This window comes from Hibiscus syriacus, unplaced genomic scaffold (assembly GCF_006381635.1).
Source record: "Hibiscus syriacus cultivar Baekdansim isolate YM2019G1 unplaced genomic scaffold, ASM638163v2 tig00111238_pilon, whole genome shotgun sequence".
NCBI lineage: Eukaryota > Viridiplantae > Streptophyta > Magnoliopsida > Malvales > Malvaceae > Hibiscus > Hibiscus syriacus.
Window position 1 is genome coordinate 1510543 of NW_024063030.1, and position 25995 is coordinate 1536537.

At 34.4% G+C, this 25995-nt stretch overlaps 3 protein-coding genes and 2 pseudogenes across 3 annotated transcripts; all 5 read left to right on the plus strand.

Moving 5' to 3' along the window:
- Positions 1 to 1562: 1562 nt before the first annotated feature.
- LOC120156962 (eukaryotic translation initiation factor 3 subunit K-like) lies at positions 1563 to 4350 on the plus strand. The gene is made up of 8 exons (XM_039168225.1): positions 1563 to 1849; positions 2320 to 2376; positions 2618 to 2668; positions 2781 to 2843; positions 3421 to 3471; positions 3550 to 3616; positions 3751 to 3833; positions 3919 to 4350. The coding sequence occupies exons 1-8, from the start codon at positions 1730 to 1732 to the stop codon at positions 4120 to 4122; spliced, it is 696 nt and encodes a 231-aa protein (XP_039024156.1). The 5' UTR covers positions 1563 to 1729; the 3' UTR covers positions 4123 to 4350.
- Positions 4351 to 5354: 1004 nt separating this feature from the next.
- Positions 5355 to 9275, plus strand: LOC120156965 (suppressor of mec-8 and unc-52 protein homolog 2-like). The gene is made up of 11 exons (XM_039168226.1): positions 5355 to 5599; positions 5727 to 5867; positions 5994 to 6043; positions 6142 to 6256; positions 6568 to 6616; positions 6731 to 6809; positions 7264 to 7343; positions 7425 to 7548; positions 7765 to 8120; positions 8293 to 8676; positions 8781 to 9275. The coding sequence occupies exons 1-11, from the start codon at positions 5553 to 5555 to the stop codon at positions 9060 to 9062; spliced, it is 1707 nt and encodes a 568-aa protein (XP_039024157.1). The 5' UTR covers positions 5355 to 5552; the 3' UTR covers positions 9063 to 9275.
- Positions 9276 to 10343: 1068 nt separating this feature from the next.
- On the plus strand, positions 10344 to 12946 carry LOC120156961 (annotated as a pseudogene).
- A 1473-nt stretch (positions 12947 to 14419) lies between these two features.
- Positions 14420 to 16104, plus strand: LOC120157223 (annotated as a pseudogene).
- A 4044-nt stretch (positions 16105 to 20148) lies between these two features.
- On the plus strand, positions 20149 to 22602 carry LOC120156927 (transcription factor bHLH133-like). The gene is made up of 7 exons (XM_039168195.1): positions 20149 to 20842; positions 20990 to 21082; positions 21156 to 21257; positions 21348 to 21413; positions 21719 to 21784; positions 21877 to 21945; positions 22034 to 22602. The coding sequence occupies exons 1-7, from the start codon at positions 20186 to 20188 to the stop codon at positions 22466 to 22468; spliced, it is 1488 nt and encodes a 495-aa protein (XP_039024126.1). The 5' UTR covers positions 20149 to 20185; the 3' UTR covers positions 22469 to 22602.
- Positions 22603 to 25995: the final 3393 nt, after the last annotated feature.

Here is a 25995-nt window from a genome sequence, read left to right on the forward strand (position 1 = left end):
TATATTGGACTTAAACCTAATGCCATTAGCCGCCGGCTTAAACCTAATAAGAAATTCGATGTTTTTAAATAAAATATTTATTCTAGTCTTATCCGAAACATAGGGTAAATTTATATTTAATACCTAAATTATTACTTTTATTTTGTTTTGGTCACCAAACTATTATATTTTGGTTTCATTTTGGTCACCCATAGTTAAAAAATTAATAGAGTTACTAATGTGGTATTTTTTCAAACTTTTTCGTGATGATATGACATTATCTTATAGTGACACGTCAATATCACTATTTATTTTTTAATGACGGGCGATCAAAATGAAAATAAAATTGAATGTTAAGTAAAATAATTGAATGATCAAAACATAACAAAAATAATAGTTAGAATACTAAACGTGTAGTTTACCCTAAAAATAAGATTGAATATTGTAGCGTGAGGCAATTATTATGCTGGTTTTTGCATGGCTTTCACCCACGAAATCTGGTGGGGGCTCAATATCCACCGACTTGGTGTACAAGTTCAATCGGAATACCAAATCTCTGGTCCTCGTTATATCTCGGCGGTTTACTTCTTAAACACAGAGATCGCTCAAGACACTTTCAATTTGTAGTAACACCCCACATTTGTTCCAAAATTTCAGTCGGAGGCTGACCCAAAATTTGAGAAAAGAACTTCCTAGTGTGAGACAATATGACCCTTTTATCCAAACTTGCTGTAGACGACAATTTTTATCTTAACTTAGGGACGGAAACAAGATTGAACTATAAGGAGATAAAGTTGTTTAATTTTAAAATAAATATAATCTAATAAGTAATTAAATCATAAAAATTAAGAGATTAACGATTTAATTTCGTTAATTTTAAAATTGATATTGCCCTAAAAAATAATTATACCTAATAAATTTGGAAGGGGCAAAGGATTAACTATAATGATTTTAAAATTACTAACAGAGGTTGGTTCAAGTGGTAAGAAACTTAATATCACATAAATATATCTTGTGTATGCGGAAGATCTTCACTGGGAGACTCACCCATCAAAGTCAGATGTGCGACACTAGTCGATCTGAATTAGTCAAGATAAAACCTTGAAGAACTAGAAAGACAACCAAATAATAATAATAATAATAATTTTAAAATTATAAATGATTTAAAAAGTAATTATATCACAAAAGTTAGAGTCCATTGTCTCTCCTATCTATAACATGGCTCGTCTCTGTCTCAACTTGTACCATTGAAATATAAACCGTTGTTTTTTGTGGAAAATTTCAAGTGGTTGGTGATGAAAAAGAAAGACCCGATTTTCAACTTGCATGGAGTAATCACCTTACAGTCTCAAGTATACTGGAAATAGACTTTGATGTAAGATTGAAAGGTTGAGATGGTTTGAAATTTGACGTTTTTTATTTATGGAGAACACATGATGAAATTAATCAATAATATGGGCTTTTGATAATGGAAAAGCCCATATGTAATTTGAGTTTGCCCAAGACTTTTCATGAGGCGAACTGCATTGTAAAGAGGGGGTTGGGGGGGGGGGGTATAAGACACATGTTTTGTTGCTGAAAATGCCAGATGAGGTAAAGGCTTTACCCTAATTAGACCCTTTGTTACTCGCTGTCTTCCTGCCTCTGGGTTTTTGCCGTCGCTGAACCTGAAAAAAAGCGAAGCCGTTGGCCCTTATCCGCCCACTTTCCCAACTTTACTGATTGACAAAGAAACAGCAAGAAAATAAGAATGGGAAGAGAAACTCCAAAACAGCAACAACAGATTTCTTACACAGTGGAGCAGCTTGTGGCCGTCAATCCTTACAATCCCGACATCCTACCTGATCTCGAGAACTTCGTTAATGAGCAGGTCCTTTTCTATATTTATTAATCATCCATTTGATTTATAGATTTTCATCATCTGATATTTTTTTTGGGGGAAAATGTTCTTTTATGTGTTTGGTCTAAAGTTCTTACGTATCCGGATTTTGGGTCTTTGGGTATTTGATCGGATGATGTTGGAATCAGCTTTGATTTCATTGGCTATTGATTGCTGTCTAATGAGGAACATTTCCTTACCATTGGCTGATAGCGTCTTACATTGAATTGTTATGTGATCCTTCTGAAACTTGATGGAATCCATGAGTTTCTGTTAGGATCCCCTAGCCATGAACATTAGCGATGTTTTACTTCTTTTTTAGGTTTTAATGAGATTAAGAGGTTCAGCCCCTTCAATATGTTCTTAATACTGTTTGAAAAAATGTCCTGAGTTTGAACCTAAAAGGGCAAGTCACATTTTGTGGATGTTGCTAAAATGATTACACAATTTTTCTTTGCCAGGTTTCATCGCAAACATACAGTCTGGAAGCAAATCTCTGCCTTCTTCGTCTCTACCAGGTACTGTAATTCGCTCATATTCTCTCTTGTTTAGGGCTGACTGTGTGTGTGAAAGAGGGAAAAGGGAAGCGATAGCAACAAGTATCTATATTCTTGTAGAATGTAACTTTTTTACAGGGTTTAATTTTCGATTTGCATCTCCTATTGCTCACCATTTCTAGTTTTGATGAATCAAAAATTGGGTTTTAAAAAGTTACTATTGATTTAGTCGTCACTAATATGATATTTTCTGTCTCTGTAGTTTGAGCCTGACCGAATGAGCACCCAAATTGTTGCTCGCATTTTGGTTAAGGTATGTTTAGGCTCTTCTCTATACAGAATCAGTATATGTACCGGATTATTATTAGGCTAGGGAATGTTGTTTCTAATGCTATCTTCCCCTCCTTCCATCCTGCTTTTTTCAGGCTCTCATGGCAATGCCAGCTCCAGATTTTAGCCTTTGTCTCTTTTTGATTCCAGAGCGAGTGGTATCATTCTCATCCTATATTTTTCCTTTTAGATTTCCATCTCAACTACATTTATACACCAGCAATTAAGCATGTTTGAATGGGTGTTGGCATAGGCTGTCGGGCTTGGCTTATGGGCTAGTCAAGTTTTGTTTAACATTTAAACTATAACAATCTGGATTTCAAAGAAATCACTGCTCTACACGTGAACAATAAGCTGATCGTCCTGGGGAATTGAGAAATTAAAGATTCTTTTAATCCAGAAAATTATGCAAAATTTATTATTCGTTTCAATAAATATTAAGTTGCGCGTTCTTCTCTTTGTTAAACTTGAAAAAATTTGTCTCTGTCCCATACAATTTCTAAATCCTGCTTATTTCTATATAAAGTTATAGAGTTAGTCATGATAAGTAATTAATGTCATAAGTATGTTTTGCCATGACCTGTGAAGACTATTTAGTCATCAGATTCATTTGTCAAAGACACAATCATTGTAAAGTCATTTTTTTCTAGTCATCATTCCATCTTCTAGCAGTAAAAGAGTTTGCTCCACAGTAAGTTTTTGTCAATACAAATAACATTTTGTATGTCATATCAGCAAATGGAGGAGCAGTTCAAGGATCTGATTATTTTATCCCACTATCTGGAGGTATGGATTTGCTATATTTCAGTATCATGATGAACAGTGATTAGATGGATGATTTCATTATACCTGCATCATTTGTAGACAGGAAGATTTCGTCAGTTCTGGGATGAAGCAGCTAAAAGTCGTCATATAGTTGAGGCCGTGCCAGGTAATAAACTGCGATGAGATGCATTTTTCCTTTGCATCGATGAACAACACATCCACCTATGTGATTTCAAGTTGGTTTTATATTCTTTTATTGGTCTGTTTTGTGTGCATGACTTACTAGAGGATTGAATGCAGGTTTTGAGCAAGCAATCCAGACATATGCTATCCATGTCCTCTCCCTGACTTATCAAAAGATTCCAAGACCTGTACTTGCTGAGGTATGTGTTATGCATTTATAGTTGTGCTTTGAGACCTCTTATGAGCGATATGTCAAACTTATGGTTTTTCTCGGTTGCTCAATAGGCTATTAACATCGAAGGCCTATCCTTGGATAAATTCCTTGAACACCAGGCAGCCAACAGTGGTTGGATTCTGGAGAAGGGCCATGGCAGGGGTCAACTAATAGTCTTACCCAGGAACGAATTTAATCATCCTGAGCTGAAGAAAAGTGCTGGAGATACTGTTCCATTGGAGCACATCACCCGTATTTTCCCCATTCTTGGTTAAACCTCTCATGAGTAGGAAGGAAGACTTTTTTGGAGTCATTTCCCCCATGTTTTCATGTCATGGCGACATTTCTCTTTGTTTGATGTCTTGGATATATAACAAGAAGCTATTTTAGGATAGACTTGTCAAAACCATCTCAAAGATTAGCTATGAATGGGTTCTTTGTTAGTTTCTATTTTGTCAGTCGTCAGAGATTCAGAATCTAGTTATTTATTATGCTTTTACTTTATGTGTTGGATTTTCGTTCTTGAAAGTGCCAGAGAACTTCTTCCGGCTACCAAGCTCGAGGTAAAAACAGAAGTTGATTTACCATGAACCGTTGGTTAGAAGTTAATTTTTTTTTTGCATTCAATAAATAATGCTTCTTATTTGCGTTGTCACTAGAAAATAGAATTTTTCACAAGGAGCGTCAGCCGACAAATGTTTAATTATTATTATATTTTTTTAAAATGTTTAATTAATTTATTTTTAGAATTTTAATTATATTCGAAAAACAAATGATATCATTACAACGCTATTATGTCTGTTAAAAAATCGTTGTGTGCCATTGATAGGTTTTTGAGTTTTGTAATATATATATATTTTTAAAATTTTATTTTAGGTTTCCTCAAATTAAAACAACTAAAAATAGAATTGATTCGTAAAAGGGATCTGATTTCACTTCCAACAGAAAATTTTTAAAATCGAAGTATTTAAAAACTTTGGATTCTCATCCCTTATTTTTTTTTTCACCCTTTTTTTACACTCCTCGTTGTTTTAATCATTTTTTTTTTTGGATTTTAGAAAGAAAAAAAACAGAATGTCTGTTTGGTTGTAAAGAAAATTGAAAGAAGAGAGGAAGGAAGAGTAGGAAAATAAAATCAGAGAAAATCATGTATTTTTTTAACGAATTTAACAAATCGATCTTAAAATGATTTAAAACCTATTTTAATAAAAAAAATCAATATTTAAATTAAAATAGAGGTATAATCTAGACAACTATTTATAATTAAACTCATGTATTTGAGAAGTTATTATTTTATTAAATACGAAAGCTGATAATTTTATTATCCACTACACGTTTGGTCGTTATAAGTTTTTAAAATTGTTAGGAAGATAATTGTTTACAGATCGAGCTAGTCTAAAAGAAAAAGAAAGCATAAAACGCTGCGTTTTCCCTTGGCGAGCATTCAACAACCCCACTACAAAACCTTAAGAAAAAGAAGCAAAATCTTAAGCAGCCAAGAAAGGGCGTTTGTGTAATTCAAGACTCCTTCCTCCATTAGGCTCTATCAAAATACCAATTCGTTCTTCTTTTATCCCAAATCCTCTAAACCCTGACCAGAGGGAACAAACATAAATTAAAAAGATCGAAACCCTAAACTCTTACAATCTTTTGATTTTCTGGCGTCAAGTCCTTATTATCCGTGACAAATTAAGAATTGTCATCAATGACTTCTTCGAAGAAATATTACAAGGAGAAAATCGCTCGTCGCAAGTGTGTATACATTGCTTTTTATCCAATGCTTCGTTTTATTTTAACATCGTGAAATTGGATCTTTGATGTGATGGGTTTCTTCAAATTTAGATAATTAATGGATCTCCGATGGAAATCAATTGTGCAGAGAGGAGAAAGCGGAAGAACCAGAGCAACCAAAGTACAGAGACAGAGCTAAGGAGCGAAGAGAGGATCAAAATCCAGATTATGAGCCAACTGAATTAGGTTCCTTTCATGCTGTTGCTCCTCCTGGAACCGTCGATCTTCTGTGAGATTCCTTTATTCTTAAATCCCTAATTTGATGCAGTTTTTTTTAATAGATGCTATACTTTTTTTCCATCAAAGTCGCTCTGCTTCTATAATAATTTAATTATTTTCGTATGAATGTGTTTAGATCAGCTGATGCCCAAAAGATATCTATCGAGAAGAGCAAGTACCTCGGAGGTTGGCTTTCTGTTGTTATAAATTGAAAATATTAATAATTTGATTGGTTGGATGCGTGCAATTTATTTTCTTATCTTGATGGTGTCTGCGACATTCAGGTGATGTGGAACACACCCATCTTGTGAAAGGGTTGGATTATGCTTTGCTTAACAAAGTTAGGAGTGAGATTGATAAGAAGCCTGAAGCTGAGGAAGAAACTGATGAAAAGTCTAGGTATGTAAGTTTTCTTTGGTTTCATGTCGAAACCAATGTACAGCATTTCGTAGAGTTAGTACAGAGCTCAAAGATTTGCCTTAAGTTTACTATTTGCTTCTGTATTGTATGCCTAATTTTTATGTCATTTTATTAGAATGTTGTCAATTTTTTAGGCTTAAGTAGTTATTACTTATATGCAGTACAATGTTCGCTAATGTTAGATGACGGGCTATCATTATATTTAAGTTTCAATAATTTCCATTTTATCTTTTAGTTGTGCAATTAATAATCTTGTAATTGTTTTATAAGCAATTTTTTTGTTCTGACAGAAAATCAAAAGAAGCTCAGCAATTATCATTTCGAACTGCCACTGCTAAGGTGCAGTAACTTAATCTTGATTTGTGGAATAATTTTTCCAATATAGTTTACAAAAATATTCATTTTATTGCTGTAGGGAGCTGTTTGTATTGACATCTTTTAATTTGTTTCCAGTCAGTGTATCAATGGATAGTGAAACCTCAAACTGTTATGAAGACAAATGAAATGTTTCTACCTGGTCGAATGGCGTTTATTTTAACATGGTGAGAATATTAGACATTCCCACTCTGTTCGTGTTATTTAAAGAGAGCTGCTATGAAAACTCCTCCATGCCTGATATTTGACCATTTAGTGGTGTAAGTGGTCCATGTTTGCAAATATACCTGCACATTATCATATGCTTGAATAGGTTGTCCTGGGAAGGCATGACTGCCTGTGTATCATTTGCCATTTTCCTTATCACATAACTGTTGCACACAACAGGGTTTTGGTTCTTAGGTGGTTCAGTTGTTGCTTAAAGCTTTTATGCTTATTCAACTTTGAAGTAGAAACATTCATTTTATATACTTCCTTCGAAGTTACTGTACAAGCATTTGAGGTTAATGGAATAATTGTGCCAAGTTTTAGCCATGACTGCCTATACATTGTTGAATGTTCTCTATTTTTAATCTCATGATTCCAATTTCCTGACTGAAATTCCTTTTTGGTTTTTCCCCAGGAGGGTGGGTATTTTAATGATATTCCAACCACCTTGCACAGGAGTAAAGCTGACTGTCCAGTGCCAGATGTCTGCGTTTCATAATTTATTTGGGGATTTTTTTTTATGCCAGATGGTGTTTCTGATGCTTATTACAAACTTCTTGTGCAGGAAATGGTTACTGTTAATGTTGATGGTTCTGTGCTTGATCGAATTGCTAAAATTCTGTCATATCTCCGCCTTGGGTCATCTGGGAAGGTTCTCAAGAAGAAAAAGAAGGAAAGAGATGTAAAAGGTATTTTCTATCTTTAGTTGTCTATTATAATTTGAAGGCAAACATTTTAATATGGGTTCAGTGTTGGATCAACAACTGTATATGTTGCGTATTGCTTTTATTGTGATTAAGTTTTTTTTTGAACAATTTACAGTGATCAAGTTTAGTTTCTGTTTTCCTTTGTTCTTAATATATCTTTTTATTTTTTGACTAATGTTTTCTTTTTTCTCATTATAGGGAAGATTTCATCTCTTGGTGAATATTATGAAGAAGAAAAGTCATCAAAGCCTAATGATGGAATGACTAATGGTAAAACTGAACTGGAAATTTTGCCTCCGCCTCCACCCCTTCCAAAGAAAAATCATCTTGATTCGAAGGAGAAGCAAGGCCCTACTTTTGCTAGAGCAGAAGAGGATGATATATTTGTGGGGGAGGGTGTTGATTATAATAGTCCTGAGAAAGATGCGGTCCCAAGCCCTCTTTCAGAGGATATGGAAGAGTCCCCTCGACATAAGGAAAGAGTTTCTTACTTTCCTGAACCTGCTTACGGCCCAGTCCAACCTTCTGCTACTCCTCAGGAATGGCAAGAACTGGTAAGTTTTTTTTAGTCTTTAATTTTCAATTGTTAGATGCAGGAGAAATGTGTGTGCAAAATGTTGAAAATAAAACGTTACAGAAAATTTTGGAGATTGAATAGTTAAAATTATTTTTCAGTTCATATTTAGCTATTGAAATGTTATAGATTTTTTGGTTGTTTGGTTTCAGAATGGTTATGACGCCCTTCAAACTCAGACCTTGGCTGGTGGATACCAAGGAGAGTGGCAGGACTACCAATACGCTGAGCAATTGGCTTATCCTGAGCAATACATACTGGGTAACGTGCAAGCTTATGAGGTACAAGTGGGATCAAACATTCCACAGGATCCAAGATATATGACTCAAGAAGAGAAGGATCGAGGATTGGGGTCTGTGTTCAAGCGTGACGACCAAAGGCTTCAGCAATTAAGGGAGAAGGATGCTCGGGAGAAGGATCCTAATTTCATATCTGATAGTTACTCTGAATGTTATCCTGGTTATCAGGAGTATAACCGGGAGGTTGTTGACAGTGATGACGAAGATGATTTGTCCAAAATGGATATGGGAGGACGAGTAAGCCTATTTGTCCACCTTAATTTGAATGCTGCTATTCGTTTGTTTTTGTTTTTGTTGACAGATTGGGGATGCTTATGCTTCTATTAAAATGATTTCAACAGGCAAAGGGTCGGCTTCACCGATGGGACTTTGAAACAGAAGAAGAATGGGCAACATACAATGAGCAGAAGGAAGCAATGCCAAAAGCTGCTTTCCAGTTTGGTGTGAAGATGCAAGATGGAAGGAAGACACGAAAGCAAAACAAGGATCAGAAGCTCAACAATGAGTTACACAAGATTAACAAAATACTGGCAAGAAAGAAGATGGAGAAAGAGTCGGGTGGTGAAGGTGGAGATCATAGCGATGATGTACAACTTGGAAAGAAACTTCGGATCTCAGGTTAAAATTTCCTCTATCAAGGTCTAAAAGCCATCGATACGTGAGTGGTTATATGGTAATTTGTACGGAGAAGGTAGGTCGAGGAAGTATCCACCAATTAAGCCTGAACCAACTCTTGAGGTTGTTGCTTTGCTGTCCATTGGCAGGATGCTTTTGTATTATTTTATTTATTGCTTATGAAAGACATAATGATCTTAGAGATAAGAGTTTATTCTGAATTATGGCTGATTAGAAAATAGAAACCAACAAACATTTAACCCCGGACTTACAATTCAATTAATCGGTTCATGTATGGAGAGGACAAAGCTCTTGAATAACATTCAAATAATGACTCCTTTAACACCAAAGATCCGCTTTTTTCAAATTGTGTAATTGCAATAAATCATATTTCTTTATAAATGTTTGGGGGTTATTACGATCAAGTAATTCAACCTTCATTCTTCCTTGGTTAGATCTAAATTCTTTCGAACATACACTAAATCAAATTTTAAAGACAATTTGTTTCGGTAGTTGTCGGCAGTTAATCATGGCTCATCATCGGTCGTTTCCACTGCAAGATTGGTACAAAAATATTTGTATTTCATTTCTCTGTTTTTTTAAGATTATTCAAAATCGATAAAATCCATTTAAAAGTTTTACATGTCAATACTTCGATCTTTTTCTATCATCGTCCAATGAGACTAATTTTGAAGTATGTTGTCCGTCTTCCCGAAATAATGATTCTCACCATTCGAATTTTCGAACAAAATTCTCCAATCCATCAAATATAAGAAAGTCTTCAAATCCCAAAAAATAGTAGATTTTTTGTTTAATTTCGTCGATTTTAAGTGAGTTTTGTGAAAAAACTAATCATAAGAGAAGAAAGAGGAATAAAATGCAAACATTTAGTTAATGATCTTGCCATGATAGATAATCGGTGACAGGTGATGATTGGTTGTTAACAACGATCTAAAAAGTGCAGTGTCAAAAATGAATATGTTTAAAAGTTTAGTGACAAAATTGTTACATTTCTAAAGTTTAAATGTATGAATTATATTGTTTTAGACTTCAATAACCATATCAAAATGATATGATTTTGCTCATGTAATCACACAATTTAGATTTTAATTGTAAGTGGCACAATTAAGGTTAAGATTGAAATTTAATGTTATAACTAATGAAATTAAAAGTTCAGTGTATAAACGATATGCCAATTAAATTTAAGTGGTATCTGGGGTAGTTTATCCTTGATTTTCTTTCCTGACATTTCGTGCAATGACAGTGTTTTTGTTTTCGTTCTTCCTATCCTGATCCTCGAACGTCTTCCGCCATAAGTAAGACACGACACGAAAACCCTCGCTTTCCTGCTTGTTTTTATCGTTAAAAGATTGAAGGTTTTAGGCTTCGACATAATGTTTCCGGTCGGATATTTACTCATCATATACTCGTAACAAAAAGGTACGGATTTTATCCCAACTTCTATTTTTATTTTCCGCATTCAAACAATAAATTACGATTAAAATTCTACGTCGTGAAACCCTGATTCGAAGAACTGTTGTTTAATCTACGTTTGAATTATGTATAGGAAAAGGTAAAAAAAATTGTTCCTTTTTATGTGATATATTTATTTTGTACTTAATTTGCCAAATTTGTAATGATTTATTGTTTAGTGTCTTTATAACCGGCTAAAATCGGGTATCAATTTCTGAATTTCCGGGGAATTGCTTGTTGAACTTTGGAGTCTGCTTCCTGCTGATTCAGTTGCATGGCAAACTTTGAGGGTAGGGTTTCATATTCTTCGCTTCCGAAGCTATAAAAAGGAAATAATAATGGGTATCGATTCTATGATGATTATAGTGGCCCTGTTTGGACTGAGCCACAAGACGAGTATTGTCACATTTGGCAAAGTCGATGAAGAATGAATGTTTATCAGTTTCCGGCTGAGTCCGATGATTTTATTGATGGAGGATATGATTCTTGTGATAATGTCCGTAGTTCAATGCAAAATGGCTTGTATCCAGAGGTGAACTTGAAGAATGTGTTGAGTGGGTTGGTTGCAATTGTCACTGGGTGTAAGAAAGGCTCCTCGAGCGTTTCTGAGAATCAGCAATACCAAGCTTCTAATGTTTCATTTCTGGGGTCTGGAAAGAATGGGGATACGTATTTGCACCCCTCTGTTTATATACCAAGTGCCCCTCCGCTTCTGGAGCCAAGTGGAATAGATTATAGTGCATATAAAGAGGTTTTGGAAGCTGAGCCTCCGGAGTGGATTCCCGATAGCTCTACCACAGTTTGCATGCAGTGCAGTGCTCTTTTTACTGCACTTACACGTGGCAGACATCATTGCTAGTTTTGTGGAGGGATTTTCTGCAGAGCATGTCCTAAGGGAAGATGCTTACTACCTGTTAAATTTAGGGAAAGAAATCCCCAGGGGGTGTGTGATTCTTGCTTAGGCTTGATCCATTGCAGGGTGTTCTTATCAATACCATTAGCAATGCTGTGCAAGTAGCTAAGCATGATGTCATGGACTGGACCTGTACGCGTGGTTGGTTGAACTTGCCAGTTGGTTTGTCTATGGAACATGAGATCTATAAAGCATCCAATACCTTGAAAAGCTATTGCCAGGTCAGATCCTCATTTTCATTATTCATGCAAGACAATAGTTTTGTTTGTCCAAAACTTTCATTGACCTTGTGATTTCCTTCCCTATTATTATCATCTAATTCTTCATTAGATAGTTCTTTGCTTGATTATACTTGCCTATTTGATTAAGCTTTTCGGGGTATGGTTTTGCATTTTGAAATCACCAACCAGAAGACACACCATTTCTTTACCTGGTTGCTTCAGCTTAAAAAATAACTTTTTTTTGTATATTGGAGCTACATAAAGATTAAAGACTATGTTTTGACGCTGTCAGAAGCTTCTAGTAACAGTTGTTTGTGTTGGGCAGGTTGCTAGGTCGAATCCAGAGAGATCTATACCATTGGCAGTTCTGAAAGAAGCCAAAGGTTTAGCTATTTTAACTGTTGTTAAAGCTGGAGTTCTTGTTGCAACAAAGTTGGGACTGGTCTTGTTATTGCTCGAAGGTCTGATGGAACATGGTCTGCCCCATCAGCTTTGTTGTTAGTTGGTTTAGGATGGGGTGCTCAGGTATACTTTTAATCGACAAAACTATATCTGTTCTTGCCTGAATATACACGTCTAGACAGCTAAAATGGTCATTTGCCTTTCAAGTTCCAAAGTATTTATATGCGTACTCTATTAGCTAAATGTGTTCACTCGTGTTCCATAGATTGGGGGTGAGCTCATGGATTTCATAATTGTTCTTCATGATTCAAAAGCTGTGAAGACATTCTGTAGTCGAATGCATTTCTCTCTTGGTGCTGGCTGCAGATCCGCTGCAGGACCTGTGGGGAGAGTGGTGGAAGCAGATCTTCGGGCGGGGGATAGTGGCTCTGGCATGTGCTATACCTATAGTTGTAGCAAAGGTGTTTCACCCTGCAATGTATTTATACACTTCTTTTGCCTAGTTGGTGGCTTTGACAATCCATTTTTGTTGCAAATTTTGCAGGGGCGTTTGTTGCTGCGTCTTTAGAAGGAAATGGATACCAATCTACGGTTCTACGGCGATCAGTATCTCACCACTGCCGACATACTACTTGGGACAGTGGACAGACCAAAAGCTGCTGAGCCCTTGTATGATGCTTTGGGTGATCTCTACTCCAGCCAGCGTTGCTAGTTCCAAAACGCTGCAGCTTGTGAAACAAGCAACAAGTGGAGTGCATGGTGCATTTCTTGCCCTAGATGATCTGTACAGTGTGTTGTTTACGTTCATATTTTACAAGTCAAATTTCGCATTGGGTCAGATTTCTGTATAGTTGTCAAACAAACCATTCAATTACCTTGTAAATAATTCTTATTCCATTAAAAAATATAGTATATATTAATAAATATTAAAGCAACCTTTTTTAATTACTAAAGCCACATTAATAAATATCTTTTACTTTATTTGTTTTAATCATATCATCCCGTAATTTTTTAATCAAATAACTTAATTATATTATGTATTTAGTTTTAAATAAACTATTAAAAAATTAATTTAAATTTAAATGTATTTATTTTTCGATTTATCAAATTAAACTTAAATCATAATATTAATAGAATAGTACTCTCATACAATATTATTAACAGAAACCAACATTCATAAATTCAGAATATTTATTAGGGTAAACTACATCACAATGTTTGAGTAAATTTTCGTGTTCCTCGATAAAGTTTCATAATGTCATTGGTCACAATAGCTTCCAAATCAACATTGGGTGACGATTCCTCTTTGTCTAATATAACTTCTAAAACTTTCTATCTATTTGGAGCATCAGGCAAATTAATCAATAATCTTCGAGGAAGCCTTCGAATGATTGCCTCATCAAGGTCAAATGGTCGGTTCGTAACAGCAATAACGAACACTCGTTCCTTATCATTCGTATGCAGACCATCTCAATTTACCATAAATCCATTTTTTTTATTTTACGCGGACTCGTGTTCACATGAAGCCGCGCAGATTGTCTGGACCTCGAATCCATGTGAACAAGAGGCTATGTGTAAAATGAAGAATGAAAATTTATGATAAATTGGGATGGTCACCGTACAAAGGGTAAGGAACGAGTGTTGGTTCTTGCTGCTACGAACCAACCATTTGACCTTGATGAGGCAGTCATTAGGAGGCTTCCTCAAAGGTTGCTGGTTAATTTGCCTGATGGTTCAAATAAAAAGAAAATTTTAGGAGTAATATTTACCAAAGGGGAATTGTCACCCAATGCTTAATTGGAAGCCATCAATCTTTCAAGTGAAGTTATCAATGTTTAAGGTCAATCTTCTTGTGGCTGAAAAGAAAAGGAAAAAAAGATTAATCAAGAAAACTTCAAACATAACTAAACCAGAAGCATTCGAATCCATGAAGAAATCAAAACTGAAGATAAAGGAAAGAAACTCCAAATGCATCAAATTAATTAAAAAAACAATTGAAAAGAAAAGAGAAAGATGATAGAGAGAGTACATGGGTGCAGGGGTCATGACATTTATGGCTATGTAATTGAGAGATAAATTGGTTAGTTGTGAAAATAAGGGGAAAAGATTGCATTTTCTTATTTTTGGGGGTTCTAATTGTATGGAGTGATTTTATACTACCATGAAGAAAAATTATATAGAGATTAACTGAAGATGGTCGAGACTCGAGAAGAAGAAGTGGGGTAGGCGTCCTGCTTATTATTGTGACGAAAATATCGAGATAATAAGACGGGTTATCTTGAAGTCGAAAGTATGGCATCTTTAAGCTGATTGTGAAGCCAATAGAAACCCTAGAAGAGGGGAAAAAAAACCTACAGAAAAAGAGGGTTCAAATTTCAAATTCAAGAAAAGCTACTATTTTCTTCATCAGAATGGCAACTATTGATAAAGAAATATCAATAAAGAAGCGAAGGAGACCAGGATTTCCAAAGGAGATTGAGATCATCGACTTCGAAAGCGATTCCTTTTGGTTTACACCCATTAAAGACAAAGGCAACTCCAAAACTAACCCAATATCCGTTGAACAGTACAGTGATGAAAGGGACCTCCGATTTGCCATCAAGATTTCCAACATATCTCCGGTTAGTAACTTCGTAGACCTCGCCAACTACGATGATGATTTGTACGTACTTGATTGCGAGCCCCCAAACACTCCTTTCAGTAAAAAACGTGAAAAAGAAAAGAAACATTTAACCGATCACTCCATTACTGGACCAGGAGAGTCGTCAAACTCCAAAGCTAACCAAGACCCCTCTTTTGTCTGCGAAATCTGCGTCGAACCTAAGCAATCAAACGAGTTGTTTAACATTCAAGGTTGCTCCCACGGTAACTGTACCGATTGCGTGATCAAATACGTAGCTTCTAAATTACAATATCAGATTACGGCTATAAGTTGTCCCGTTGAGAACTGTGAGGGTTTATTAGAACATGAGTGCTGTTTCAATATACTTCCTAAAGAAGTTTTCGATGTAGGGGGGGATGCTTTATGAGAGGCCATGGTTTTAGGGTCTCAACCCTTTTGTTGTCCCTTTAAGACTGATCCATGCTTTTGATTGATGATGGAGGAGATGTCGTGAAAGAATCAGAATGTACTAAGGATGCGTCTGATTTACGGAATATAAGATTACCATGGAATAAGATTGTTAAGAATGTTGTATTTTGTGTTTGATTGACTTAGTAGGAATGTAAGATTACCGTATTTAGTTAAAAGAATAAAAGATTATTGGAATGTATATTTGATCAAATTATCTTTATTATATATTTGTATAATATTACAAGTTAAAAAATATTTATATATTTTCTTTTAAAAAATTAAATTCATAATATTTATATAATTTTTTTATAAAATTAAAAATATAAAAAATGTTTAATGAAAAGATAAAATTTTATTTTAAGCCCTTAACTTTATATAAAATTTTAATTATAATTTTTTTTTGTAAATCTAAAATAATTTAAGGACAAATTTGTAATTTAGCCTTCGTATAATTTTATTATTCAATTACAGAAGAATAATATTTTTGAAAAAAAAATAAAAAATTAAGGACATTATAATCTAAAATGCCGATAATCCAATAATACCTAAAGAAAGGAAGATAATGACATTCCCGGTAATATACCTAAAAAATCCACTATTAGTAATCTTACATAACCAGAAATGGGATTCTCGACCTAATCAAACGGGAGAATGTGAATTTCATTTCTATAAGAATTTCACATTCCTCATCCAAACACACCCTAATTGTGGGAGGCTGTTTTGTGCACATTGTAAAGTTCCTTGGCATGCTGAGATTGAATGTGGGGGAGTTTCAAAGGTTGCATAAATATGAACGAGAGAGGGAAGATATCATGTTGATGAAGCTTGCCAAGGAAAAGAAGTGGGGTAGATGCCCTACATGCAGATTCGTTACTGAGAGAACCCAGGGCTGTAGGTTCATGAGATGCAGGTTGACGAAGCTTCCTCGAAGGTTGCTGGTTAATTTGGCTTATGCTCCAAATAGATAGAAAATTTTAGGAGGTATATTTGTCAAAGAGGAATCGTCACCCAATGTTGATTTGAAAGCTATCAATCTTCCAAGTGAGGGTTATCAATAAAGGAAAGGAAAGAAACTCCAAATGCATCAAAAAAAGAAAACAATTGAAAAGAGAAGAGAAAGATGGAATAGAGAGTACATCGATGGGTGCAGGGGTTATGACATTTATGGCTATGTAACTGAGAGATAAATTGGTAAGTTATGAAAATAAGGGGAAAAGATTTCATTTTCTTGTTTTGGGGGGTTCTAATTGTATGGGGTGATTTTATACTCACTATAAGTTATCAGAGAGAAATTAATAGAAGATGATTGAGACTCGAGACGAAGAAAGAAATGTATGGCTGGGTGTAATACCCCAATTTTATCCACTAAATTCGAGACAATAAAAAAATCAATTCAAAGTGATGTTGTTAATTTGATTCGGGTTACGATGTTAAAACAATTCTAAAGAGCTATCGAAGTTATGGCAGCACCTCAACCGAGCCCTCAACGACAGCGAACATCCGGTGGTCCCATGCATCCCCACAATCCACGTCAGCTCCACCAAACGCTCCAATCAGCATCCATGCATACACAAAAGACAAAAAGAAACAAAATAGTTGTAATTTTAATTTTGTTCAAAAAGAGAGAGATTGTTTTGTTTTCATATTTTTACTCTTTAAACTTTTGAGATGTTCTTCTATGTTTCTTAGCCATGTATGATTGTTTTTTAAAAAAAATAATTAAACCAAATGACATCATTTGTTATGATTTTTTAAGCCCCAATTTTATTTTTTTTATTATAGTTATATAATTATATTTAATATTTAATATGTTTTACCTTAAATATTATGTTGTAGTTGATTTGAATCATTTTGTTTCACTTGATTTTATGGTTTTTAATTTATATATGTTATGACTTGTGATATTTTTATACCTTTTAATATTGTAAACTTAAAAAAAAGTGTTACATATATATTAATATTGCTTTGAATATTATGTAAAATTGAAAAAAATATTATTTTATATAAAATCCGATTCAACCGCGGTTGAATCCGGTTGAACCAGTGAACCAATACCTTCACTGGTTCAATGTCCGGTCCGGTTTTAAAAAACATTGACCCGTCCTGGGGTATGATTCGCGTTATTTATGGTCCGGGTAACAATTAAAAATCAACTATTAACCCTTTAATTTTATTTGATTGCTTCAATTTTTGTTATGTACATTTTTGCCATGTGAATTTATGTTATTTTAATTTCAGCCTTTAAATTTCAGCATTTACATTTCAGTCCTTTAAATTCCAGCTTTTAATTTTCTGAATTGTTTTAATTTCAGTTTTCTTTTATTTTAGCCCTTTAACTTAATGTTTTAATCTCATCCTTGCATTTTTAAATTATTTTAATTTAGTCCTTTCAAGTACTTTAATTGCCTTTAATTTTCGCTTGCTAATTTTAGATCCTTTTTAATTTAGGTAAACTTTTAATTTGGTCTTCACTTTTGCTCAAGGTTCCATTTTAATTGTTCGAATAAAATATTTGGTTAAAATTGGTTAAGTTAATTTTTAGAGCCTCCATTATATAGGTTTAATTTCACACTTAGTCATTTAATTTATGAGAATTTTTTATTTGGTCCTCGCTTATACTCGAAGTTCCATTTTGAGTATTCAATTCAATAATTAACTTGGTATTTTTTATTTCTGATTTCGCAGACAAAAATTTTGATATTTTTTATAAAATAAAATATTTTATTAAAATTACCTGATTTTAGGTGATCCAAACTCACCTTAAAAATGATTGGTGACGACTCTCATCTTTTCATAAATTAATTATATTTTCCAAAAATGTGAGATTAGTGTTCCCGCGAAAATCGGTTACGACACTGGGTATTTCAGAATTTCATTTTTTGTACTTTAAAAAAAATTGAATAGTTCAAGTGATTATAACTCACAAGGTAATATTTATTTAGAATCTTTATCAACCATTAACAATAGGCTTAAATACACTGCAAACATAATTACTCGAACTCATGATTTTAAGCGAATTTTTTTTCTTTTTCTCAGCAAAATAAGATTTTATTCAATTGATCTGAAAGAAAACGGTTAACTCAGATTTGTGGATCTTATTAAAAACCTCTCTAGACCTATTTAGAGGAAAAGAATACACCACATATATGGAAACAAATATGCAACAAAACTAAAGAAGAAGAAAACACCAGACTAGACAAAGGCACATCGTAACTCCATACCAGCAAAACTAAAACAAACATACCCGCCTAGAACTCACTCTCCTTAGGCTTGACTTCACCACCAAACACACTTAAAATCATACAAGATAAACACCAACCACCCTTTAAAGCTTTCCATGAAGCAAAACCATTACTAAGCTTCCCAAATAACTCTGCTAGACAAACACGTTCACTCAAAACTTCATCGTATTGCATTCATAATTATGCGAAGGCCCTTAGAGTCCCAAACCAGTACTCCTTAGCACCTCAAATCAAACAGCCTCTGTTAACCAATAACACAAACATGAACTCATACCTCCCACAATCAATTATAATAAACCATTAAAAACTCAGACGCTTACCCAACCTACCAAAGCTATGAAGAGGGGTTGTCTCATCATACCTTCCTTTGCAAAGTGAACCGCCATGGAATTGCTATTTACGGATACGAATGAATTGCACCGAATCTATTTTTCTCATCAACTTATCAAAATCCATCAACAACGACTACCATCGCCAAAGGCAAGGACTCGCTTCACTAAGTCAGACCTCCTGCTTTACCAGCCACTAGGTTCGTACTTTTCAATTCTTTTTTTTATATGTATATTTTTATAAATAGAATTAAAATTTAGATATCAATTTAATATAATTTTCTTTTAAATATTAACTTCAAAGAAGTACCTAATTTAGATACTAACTTAGAGCAAATAAAATTTAGGATAAATGTTTATGTTAAATTATTATTTTTATTTCATGTTGATATTTAAATTTTATATTTAAAAAAACATATCTAATATTTAATTTAAGTTTCAATTTGGTACTCCTCGTTAAAAATTCACAATGATATTATTATTATTTATAATTTATATATGGTAACCTACAAGATATGATAAATTAAGAATTATATTATAAATTAAAAATAAATAAAGAATATTTTTAAGAAACCAATTAAACTCGGCTTAATTTAGAAAATACAAAACCAGAAGGAAGTTAAAATCTCCGTTTTTTCAGAGACGGATTGTAACTTCTCATGGATCAAAATGACGAAAATGCACTTACTTTATCCACAACAACCAATGATTTGCCACATTTGAAGGCTAATTTCGTAACAGGAACAACTCGCCTACGTGGGTTATTATTCAAAAAGCGAAACGGAACCATTTTTCCAGAAAAAAAAAAAAAACTAAAGAAAAAGTTTACGCAAGTAACGGAACGGGACGAACAGAATATCGGTGACGTGGAAGACTCAAAGTCCTACACGGCACTGGAAAAAACAAATAAAAAGATCGAAAATCAGATAAAATAATTAAAAAAAGAAAGCAGCGGTTTCTACGTCAAAAGCTAGACATCCTTTCTTTCTTTGTAGTACAGCTGCTAAGAGAGAGAAGGAGAAAAAAAGCAAGCAATGAGTGACACTCACTCTGTAAGTCTCTTGTTAGAAGTTTGATCTCTTTTTTTCTGAAACTTTGCTCAAATATCTGTTTGTTTTTCGTCTTGTAAATTGCCAGTATTTAAGGTTTTCACTTCAGAACCCAGTTTGCATTGCATGTTTGAAAATGGAAAGTTTTCAAGAGATGTTTTTTCTTTTCTGGGTGAGGGTAAACTGGCAATCCTTAGCTATGAGATAAAGTGACTGTCTTTGAGGTTTGCTAAGGCTTTGTTTGCTTAATCATTCTAGCATTGTTCTGTATATTTCATTTGATATGTATTATAAGGATTTACTCTTTGTTATATAATTCCTGTCCAGGCTAAACACTGATCAAAGCAACAGGAAAAGACGTGAAACTCTTGACCAGTGGTTGGAGTTGAGAGTTTGAGCTTTATAAACGGTCTGCTGTGTATGTAAACAATGGATTATTATCTTGATCCGTATTTCTCCTCCTCGTGGTTGACAGATGTGAACGTTAAGGAAATATCATCTTGGTTCCATGCTGAACCTCATCAACTAAATCAGGTGTTACCTAGTTCACTAGGAGTGTATCAAGATGATGGAAACGGTTCACCTTTAAGCATGATTGGTTCGAATCATAGCATGGAGTGTTTAGCTACACATGATAATAATCCACCTCTAGTTCACGTTGAAGCTGGTTTGATGTCTGGGGAAGGTGGATTACAAATGGATGGTGAAAATTGCAGTGGTAACTCTTCAAAAGAGTTGCTGAATGGAGGGTTTGGATTTGAAAGTCCGGGACTGCAATATAATACAGCTGTTCATTCAGAAGATCTTCCAGTTGTTGGTGATATGACCCCATCTCTTTCGTTTAATGAGAGAGGGCACATGATATGCAATGGAGGTGAAACTCTTTCTCCAATCCCACAATTATGGCATCTACAACACCATGACTCTGTTAGTTCCCTTCCCACTTTGATGAGACAAACCAGAATGCAAAGCTCTTATCTTCAAGGAGAGAGCGGAAATGTAGACGATGAAGGCAATATTGACAGAGTTATTGAGATTGATAAGATTCTGCAACCAGAGAATTTATCTGCATCCGTCAATCCAAAGGTATTAATCTTTAATAGTGGCCTAGTTTAGTTAGTATGGTTCTTTTAACTGGATCTACCAGTTGTGGTGGAAAAGCAAAGGCAGCAGCATTGTTTAAGTTTGTGCTTAGAATTTGAATTATCTTTTGTTGCTTATGTAATGTATCAGGGACAGCAAGATATGCAAAATTATATCTACTCTTCTTTTCCTGCTGATCACCGGATAACGAAGACTATGACCGGCTTACCATCTCCGCTGCAGGTTCGTGTAGACTTATTAAGCTTTTTATATACTGCTAGATACCAAGGTTGACAGTTTTAAACTTTTGATACAGAGTGCATCACCTAATCCAAACAATGGTTGCAATGGAACTGTGAAGCCTCGAGTACGAGCACGTCGAGGTCAAGCTACTGATCCACACAGCATTGCAGAGAGGGTCAGTTGTAAATTTTCCTGTTATCCAAATTTCATATCCTTTAGCTGGTTTTTGAGTTTAAAGCTTGTTCAATTATTTGTTCAAACGCAGCTTCGAAGAGAGAAGATAGCTGAAAGGATGAAGAACCTCCAAGAGCTTGTACCTAATTCCGTTAAGGTATTAACTGGAGTTCATTGGTTTTGCGTTTTATTACATTCCTGGTTTTACTGTCAACATTCTGGATAGCTTTTTTTTGTTTTTTACTTCTAAAGTTGCACTCAATATCTTGTAAGAACATACGAACTTCATGCATAAATTCTGCAGTTTTTACCCCATCTTAATTCAGTAACATATATAATCATTCTGCAGATCATAGGGAAAAGAGGATATTAAATTTCAAAGTAAATTTTGCCTTAAAAACACAATGATTAGCTGATGAACATTATTGACTAGTAATATTCTTCTTTTGATTAACATTGCAGACCGACAAGGCCTCTGTACTTGATGAAATCATACAGTATGTCAAATTTCTTCAACTCCAAGTCAAGGTAAGAACCTTGAATTATCCGAACAATTAAAAAATTTAACTGGAATTTCAGCTACCATCCATGAAGTCGGTGTTTCTGAAAAGCATTTGCAGATATTAAGCATGCGCAGGTTAGGGGCCGCTGCTGCAGTTGTTCCTCTCATCACTTATGGTCAAGCTGAGGTGTGCCAAATTCTTGCTTCCTTAACTTGATGAACGTTCACTATTAGGTATACGCCATAACAGTTGAGGCTAATTTCTGTTTTGTCAGGGATCTAATGGTTTATCACTGGCACCATTGTCGGGTGAAGGGTTTGATTTTCCACCATCTCCTGATCAAGTTGTTTTCGAGCAAGAAGTGGTTAAGCTCCTGGAATCTAATGTGACAAAGGCCGTGCAATATCTACAAAGTAAAGGTTTTTGCCTTATGCCGGTCGCACTAGCTGCTGCCATATCCAATGGTAAGGTGTCGTCATCCTCATCATCTCCAGCTCTGGTTTCCGAGGAGAGGAAGAAATATGACTTTTCCAACGGCCTCGTTCACAACACCTGCAGCAGCAGTGGCAGCAATACCATAGGCAGCATGCCTGGTGTTGGTACTCGTAATGTCAACTCCGATGGCAATTTTATGCCCGGAAAGCTCAATTCTGATACCATGGCCAATATTTGCAATGAAAAATTGACACCTTCAAACAAGAGGGAGTGAACACTCTGTGCACTACCAAATGACTGAATCCGAAAACCATAGACGGCAAACTAGACCTCTAATGTATGTCAATTAACCTAGTAGCATATAACACTTACTAGTCTATCTTTGTTCCCATTTCTGTTTTGTCTAAAAGTTGCTGATACAAACTGTCGGAGACTACAATAATTTGTAGATACAAACTCAGACTAGAGACTTTCTTTGTATTAAAAACAATCATCAAATCCTATTTCTCACAACAATAAAGAAGTGTTTACATTTGAAGCACTATGAAATTGTTTTACCTGAATTAACTCATTAGTAATAGAGGGGGGAAATTGGCTCGATAGTTTGAATCGAAACCGAACAAAATACAAATATATTCTAAAGTAAACTCCTATTTATCTATGTTTTGCAGAATACAGAATAATGGGGGGGGGGGGATTGGGGGAATGGCATGATCTGTATATGGGAACAACAATGAGGGCTAAGGTAAATACAATACAATAATTACATTCCTAATATCGTGCCTTTTATCTTATGCATAATATTGGAGGGGGGGAAATGCAAAAAAGATTGAAATTAAAAATGAAAGAGCCATAATTCTAAGTTGGGAGGGAAGGAATCTAAAGTGAGTCAAAGGTTTGTCAATAACCATTCACAGATTTGTGGGGTTTCTTCTTGAAATTTGAGATGCTACAGTTCGGACAAACGTACTCCAGCCCATCTGTCTTTGCATAATCCTGCCAATTAGAAGATGAATATATCAAGTTAATTGCAATCCGATAGAACAGGTTCAACCAAGAAAACAGAATCGACTCAAAATTCCATAAAGGTGACACTAGTATTGTACAAGTTGTGTTATATTTGGTGCTTCAGCACACGTATCAAACATATTTTTAGTTGTGGTTATAGCACAATTCTACTAATCTCATTCAAAATCATACAAAATACAGTTTATGTGTAACATCCGCAATACCGAGTTAGTGACCAAATTGTAAAGTTTCAGAATTTGGTGACTAAAGTAGAAGAATGAAATAGTTCAATGATTATTTGATATATATGATGAAGGTTATTTAGTAATTATCAAAGGAAATAAAGGGCAAAAGGGTCAATTGACCAAGAAATGAATTAAAAATGGGATTGGTAAGGATAAATACAGGTGGAAAGGGAGAGAATTCTCCAGAGTTATCTTCTCCTTTCTTCTTCTTCTTCACGTGGAAGCCAAAAGCAAAGGTAAGTTTGATTTAGCTGTTGATTTCTTGAAAGTTTTAAGTTGGATTTGAGTCTTTGGGGGTTATATAAGCTTAAGGAAAGCTTATATAAGTTTAAAACACCAAATAGAGAGAATTAGAAATGAATTTCTATTAAGGGTTTATAAATGAACTTTTATTATAAAAAGGTTTTTGAAGTTCTAAGGATGAATTTGACTTGTCAAGGGTTTAATTAAGAAGTTAGAAGCAATAGAATTGATTTTGGAACATGTTGGAAATTTAGTGTAATTCTTTAATTACATATGGAGAATAGGATTTTGATGCTAAAGAGGTTATTAATGAATAGAAATGAGTTTGAATATGTGTATGTAAGTTGAGAACATGATAGGGGATGAAAGATGAAGCATTTGAGTTGATTTGAGTAGATTTTTGGGATTAAATTGAATTCTGAGCTATGTGCATCGATGCACATTCAAGGTGCACCGATGCATCAAGGGTAAATCTCTAGAAATTGTTCAGTGTGTATCGGTGCACAAGAAGTGCATCGATGCACCCATTAAAATAGAAACATCGAATGAGATTTATGCACCGATGCATAGATAGTGCATCGATGCACCCGTTTAGGGATGCATCGATACATGGGGTAGTGCATCGATGCATGCCTCTATTAAAAGTTGAAAATAGCTTTCTTTTTATCCTTTGGAGTGATAGTTTAGATTATATCAATTGGATATTGATATGTATCAATGTATGATTATGTAGATATCGAACATGAACAAGTTCCAGAACGATTATCAAGTTAAGATTCGATCGAAAGAAAATAAATCATAAAAGTGAATCGAACTTAGTATGGCCAAGGTGAGTGCATCTTATTTTATAGAATGATATGGAAATTGGACTTGTGATAAGTCTATCTCCGATAGTTAAAGTGCATGAAGTCTTGATTATAGGTAGATAAATGACATGAAATATATGTATGTTTGATTTTATGAATGTATATGTTTTGTATGTGCTACTTGAACATATGGTTATGAGATAAAATAGGTAATCATAGGAGAATATGATAAAAGTAAATACATGAGAAGACATATCCATGTGACATGTGAATATACTTGAATAATATATGTTATGTGATATACTTGATGTATGAGAATCATATGAGAATAAGAGATGACAATGAGTTACATGCCATATGAACACAAGAGAAGTGTTATAAGCTAAGTGACAGATGATTATGAACTCATATGAAAAGTGAAATGTACATGTGAATATGTGAAGTGATATGAATATAATGCCCATGTTATATGATACGAGAGCTATAGGTATAGTTGGCATGCCAAAAGTCGAGGGTCTACGCGGTCCTTCGGGACATACAGTAATCCTTCGGGATATTTCATAGTGGTCCTTCGGGACAAATCTCATAGCCCCTAGTGGGACCCCATACGAGCTGTGGTGACATCATAGTGCACAACCTCAATAGACTCACATATCTACAGTTCTCACAGGTGCACATGGGCTAATAAGAGATAACATTGAATGTAATGTATGTGATGTATATATGTGTTTTGTGATATGAATTATATGATATGATATATGTGTGTTAGTGATTATTGTATATGCTATAAGAGATATGATATGAGCTTAATTGATCATATAAATACGAGAATAAAAATATGAAAGGTGATAATATGATAATAATAGGAAAGAAGATAATTATATGTATGCGTGGATATATATATATAGATGAATATATGAAAGGTGCATAGTAAGAATTATTATATGTATATGTGGGTGTGATGCTTGTATGTGATATGTTAGTAGAAATTATTCAAGCATGCTTACGAGTTAGAGTTTTATTATATGTTTTATGCCTCACTAAGTCAACGACTTAGCGTGTGATAATGATAATAAAGAAGATAACTATATGTATGCGTGGATATATATATATATAGATGAATATATGAAAGGTGCATAGTAGGAATTATTATATGTATATGTGGGTGTGATGCTTGTATGTGATATGTTAGTAGAAATTGTTCAAGCATGATTACGAGTTAGAGTTTTATTATATGTTTTATGCCTCACTAAGTCAACGACTTAGCATGTGATTGTTTCATACGTAGGTTACAGAAGTGAGAAGAGTAAAGAGCCAAGAGGAGCAAGACATGTCAGCCTTTTCCTTACAAAGTTTCAGATCAGAAAATAGATGATTTAAATGTGTTTGGTAAATCTGAATATAGTTGGCATGTACTAATTGAGTGAGTTGTATAGGCTCTGATCGATTTTTTGGTTATTTTGGTCAATTTATGTAAATAAACAACTTTTATTTTAATG

Coding starts and splice junctions, on each gene's coding strand:
- LOC120156962 (XM_039168225.1), top strand. CDS start 1,730: ATGGGAAGAGAAACTCCAAAACAGCAACAACAGATTTCTTACACAGTG. Junction 1,850..2,319: donor AGAACTTCGTTAATGAGCAG/GTCCTTTTCTAT, acceptor TTTCTTTGCCAG/GTTTCATCGCAAACATACAG. Junction 2,377..2,617: donor GCCTTCTTCGTCTCTACCAG/GTACTGTAATTC, acceptor CTGTCTCTGTAG/TTTGAGCCTGACCGAATGAG.
- LOC120156965 (XM_039168226.1), top strand. CDS start 5,553: ATGACTTCTTCGAAGAAATATTACAAGGAGAAAATCGCTCGTCGCAA. Junction 6,810..7,263: donor ACCTGGTCGAATGGCGTTTA/TTTTAACATGGT, acceptor ATTCCTTTTTGG/TTTTTCCCCAGGAGGGTGGG. Junction 7,549..7,764: donor GAAGGAAAGAGATGTAAAAG/GTATTTTCTATC, acceptor TTCTCATTATAG/GGAAGATTTCATCTCTTGGT.
- LOC120156927 (XM_039168195.1), top strand. CDS start 20,186: ATGGATTATTATCTTGATCCGTATTTCTCCTCCTCGTGGTTGACAGAT. Junction 21,083..21,155: donor GCTTACCATCTCCGCTGCAG/GTTCGTGTAGAC, acceptor CTTTTGATACAG/AGTGCATCACCTAATCCAAA. Junction 21,258..21,347: donor CACACAGCATTGCAGAGAGG/GTCAGTTGTAAA, acceptor GTTCAAACGCAG/CTTCGAAGAGAGAAGATAGC.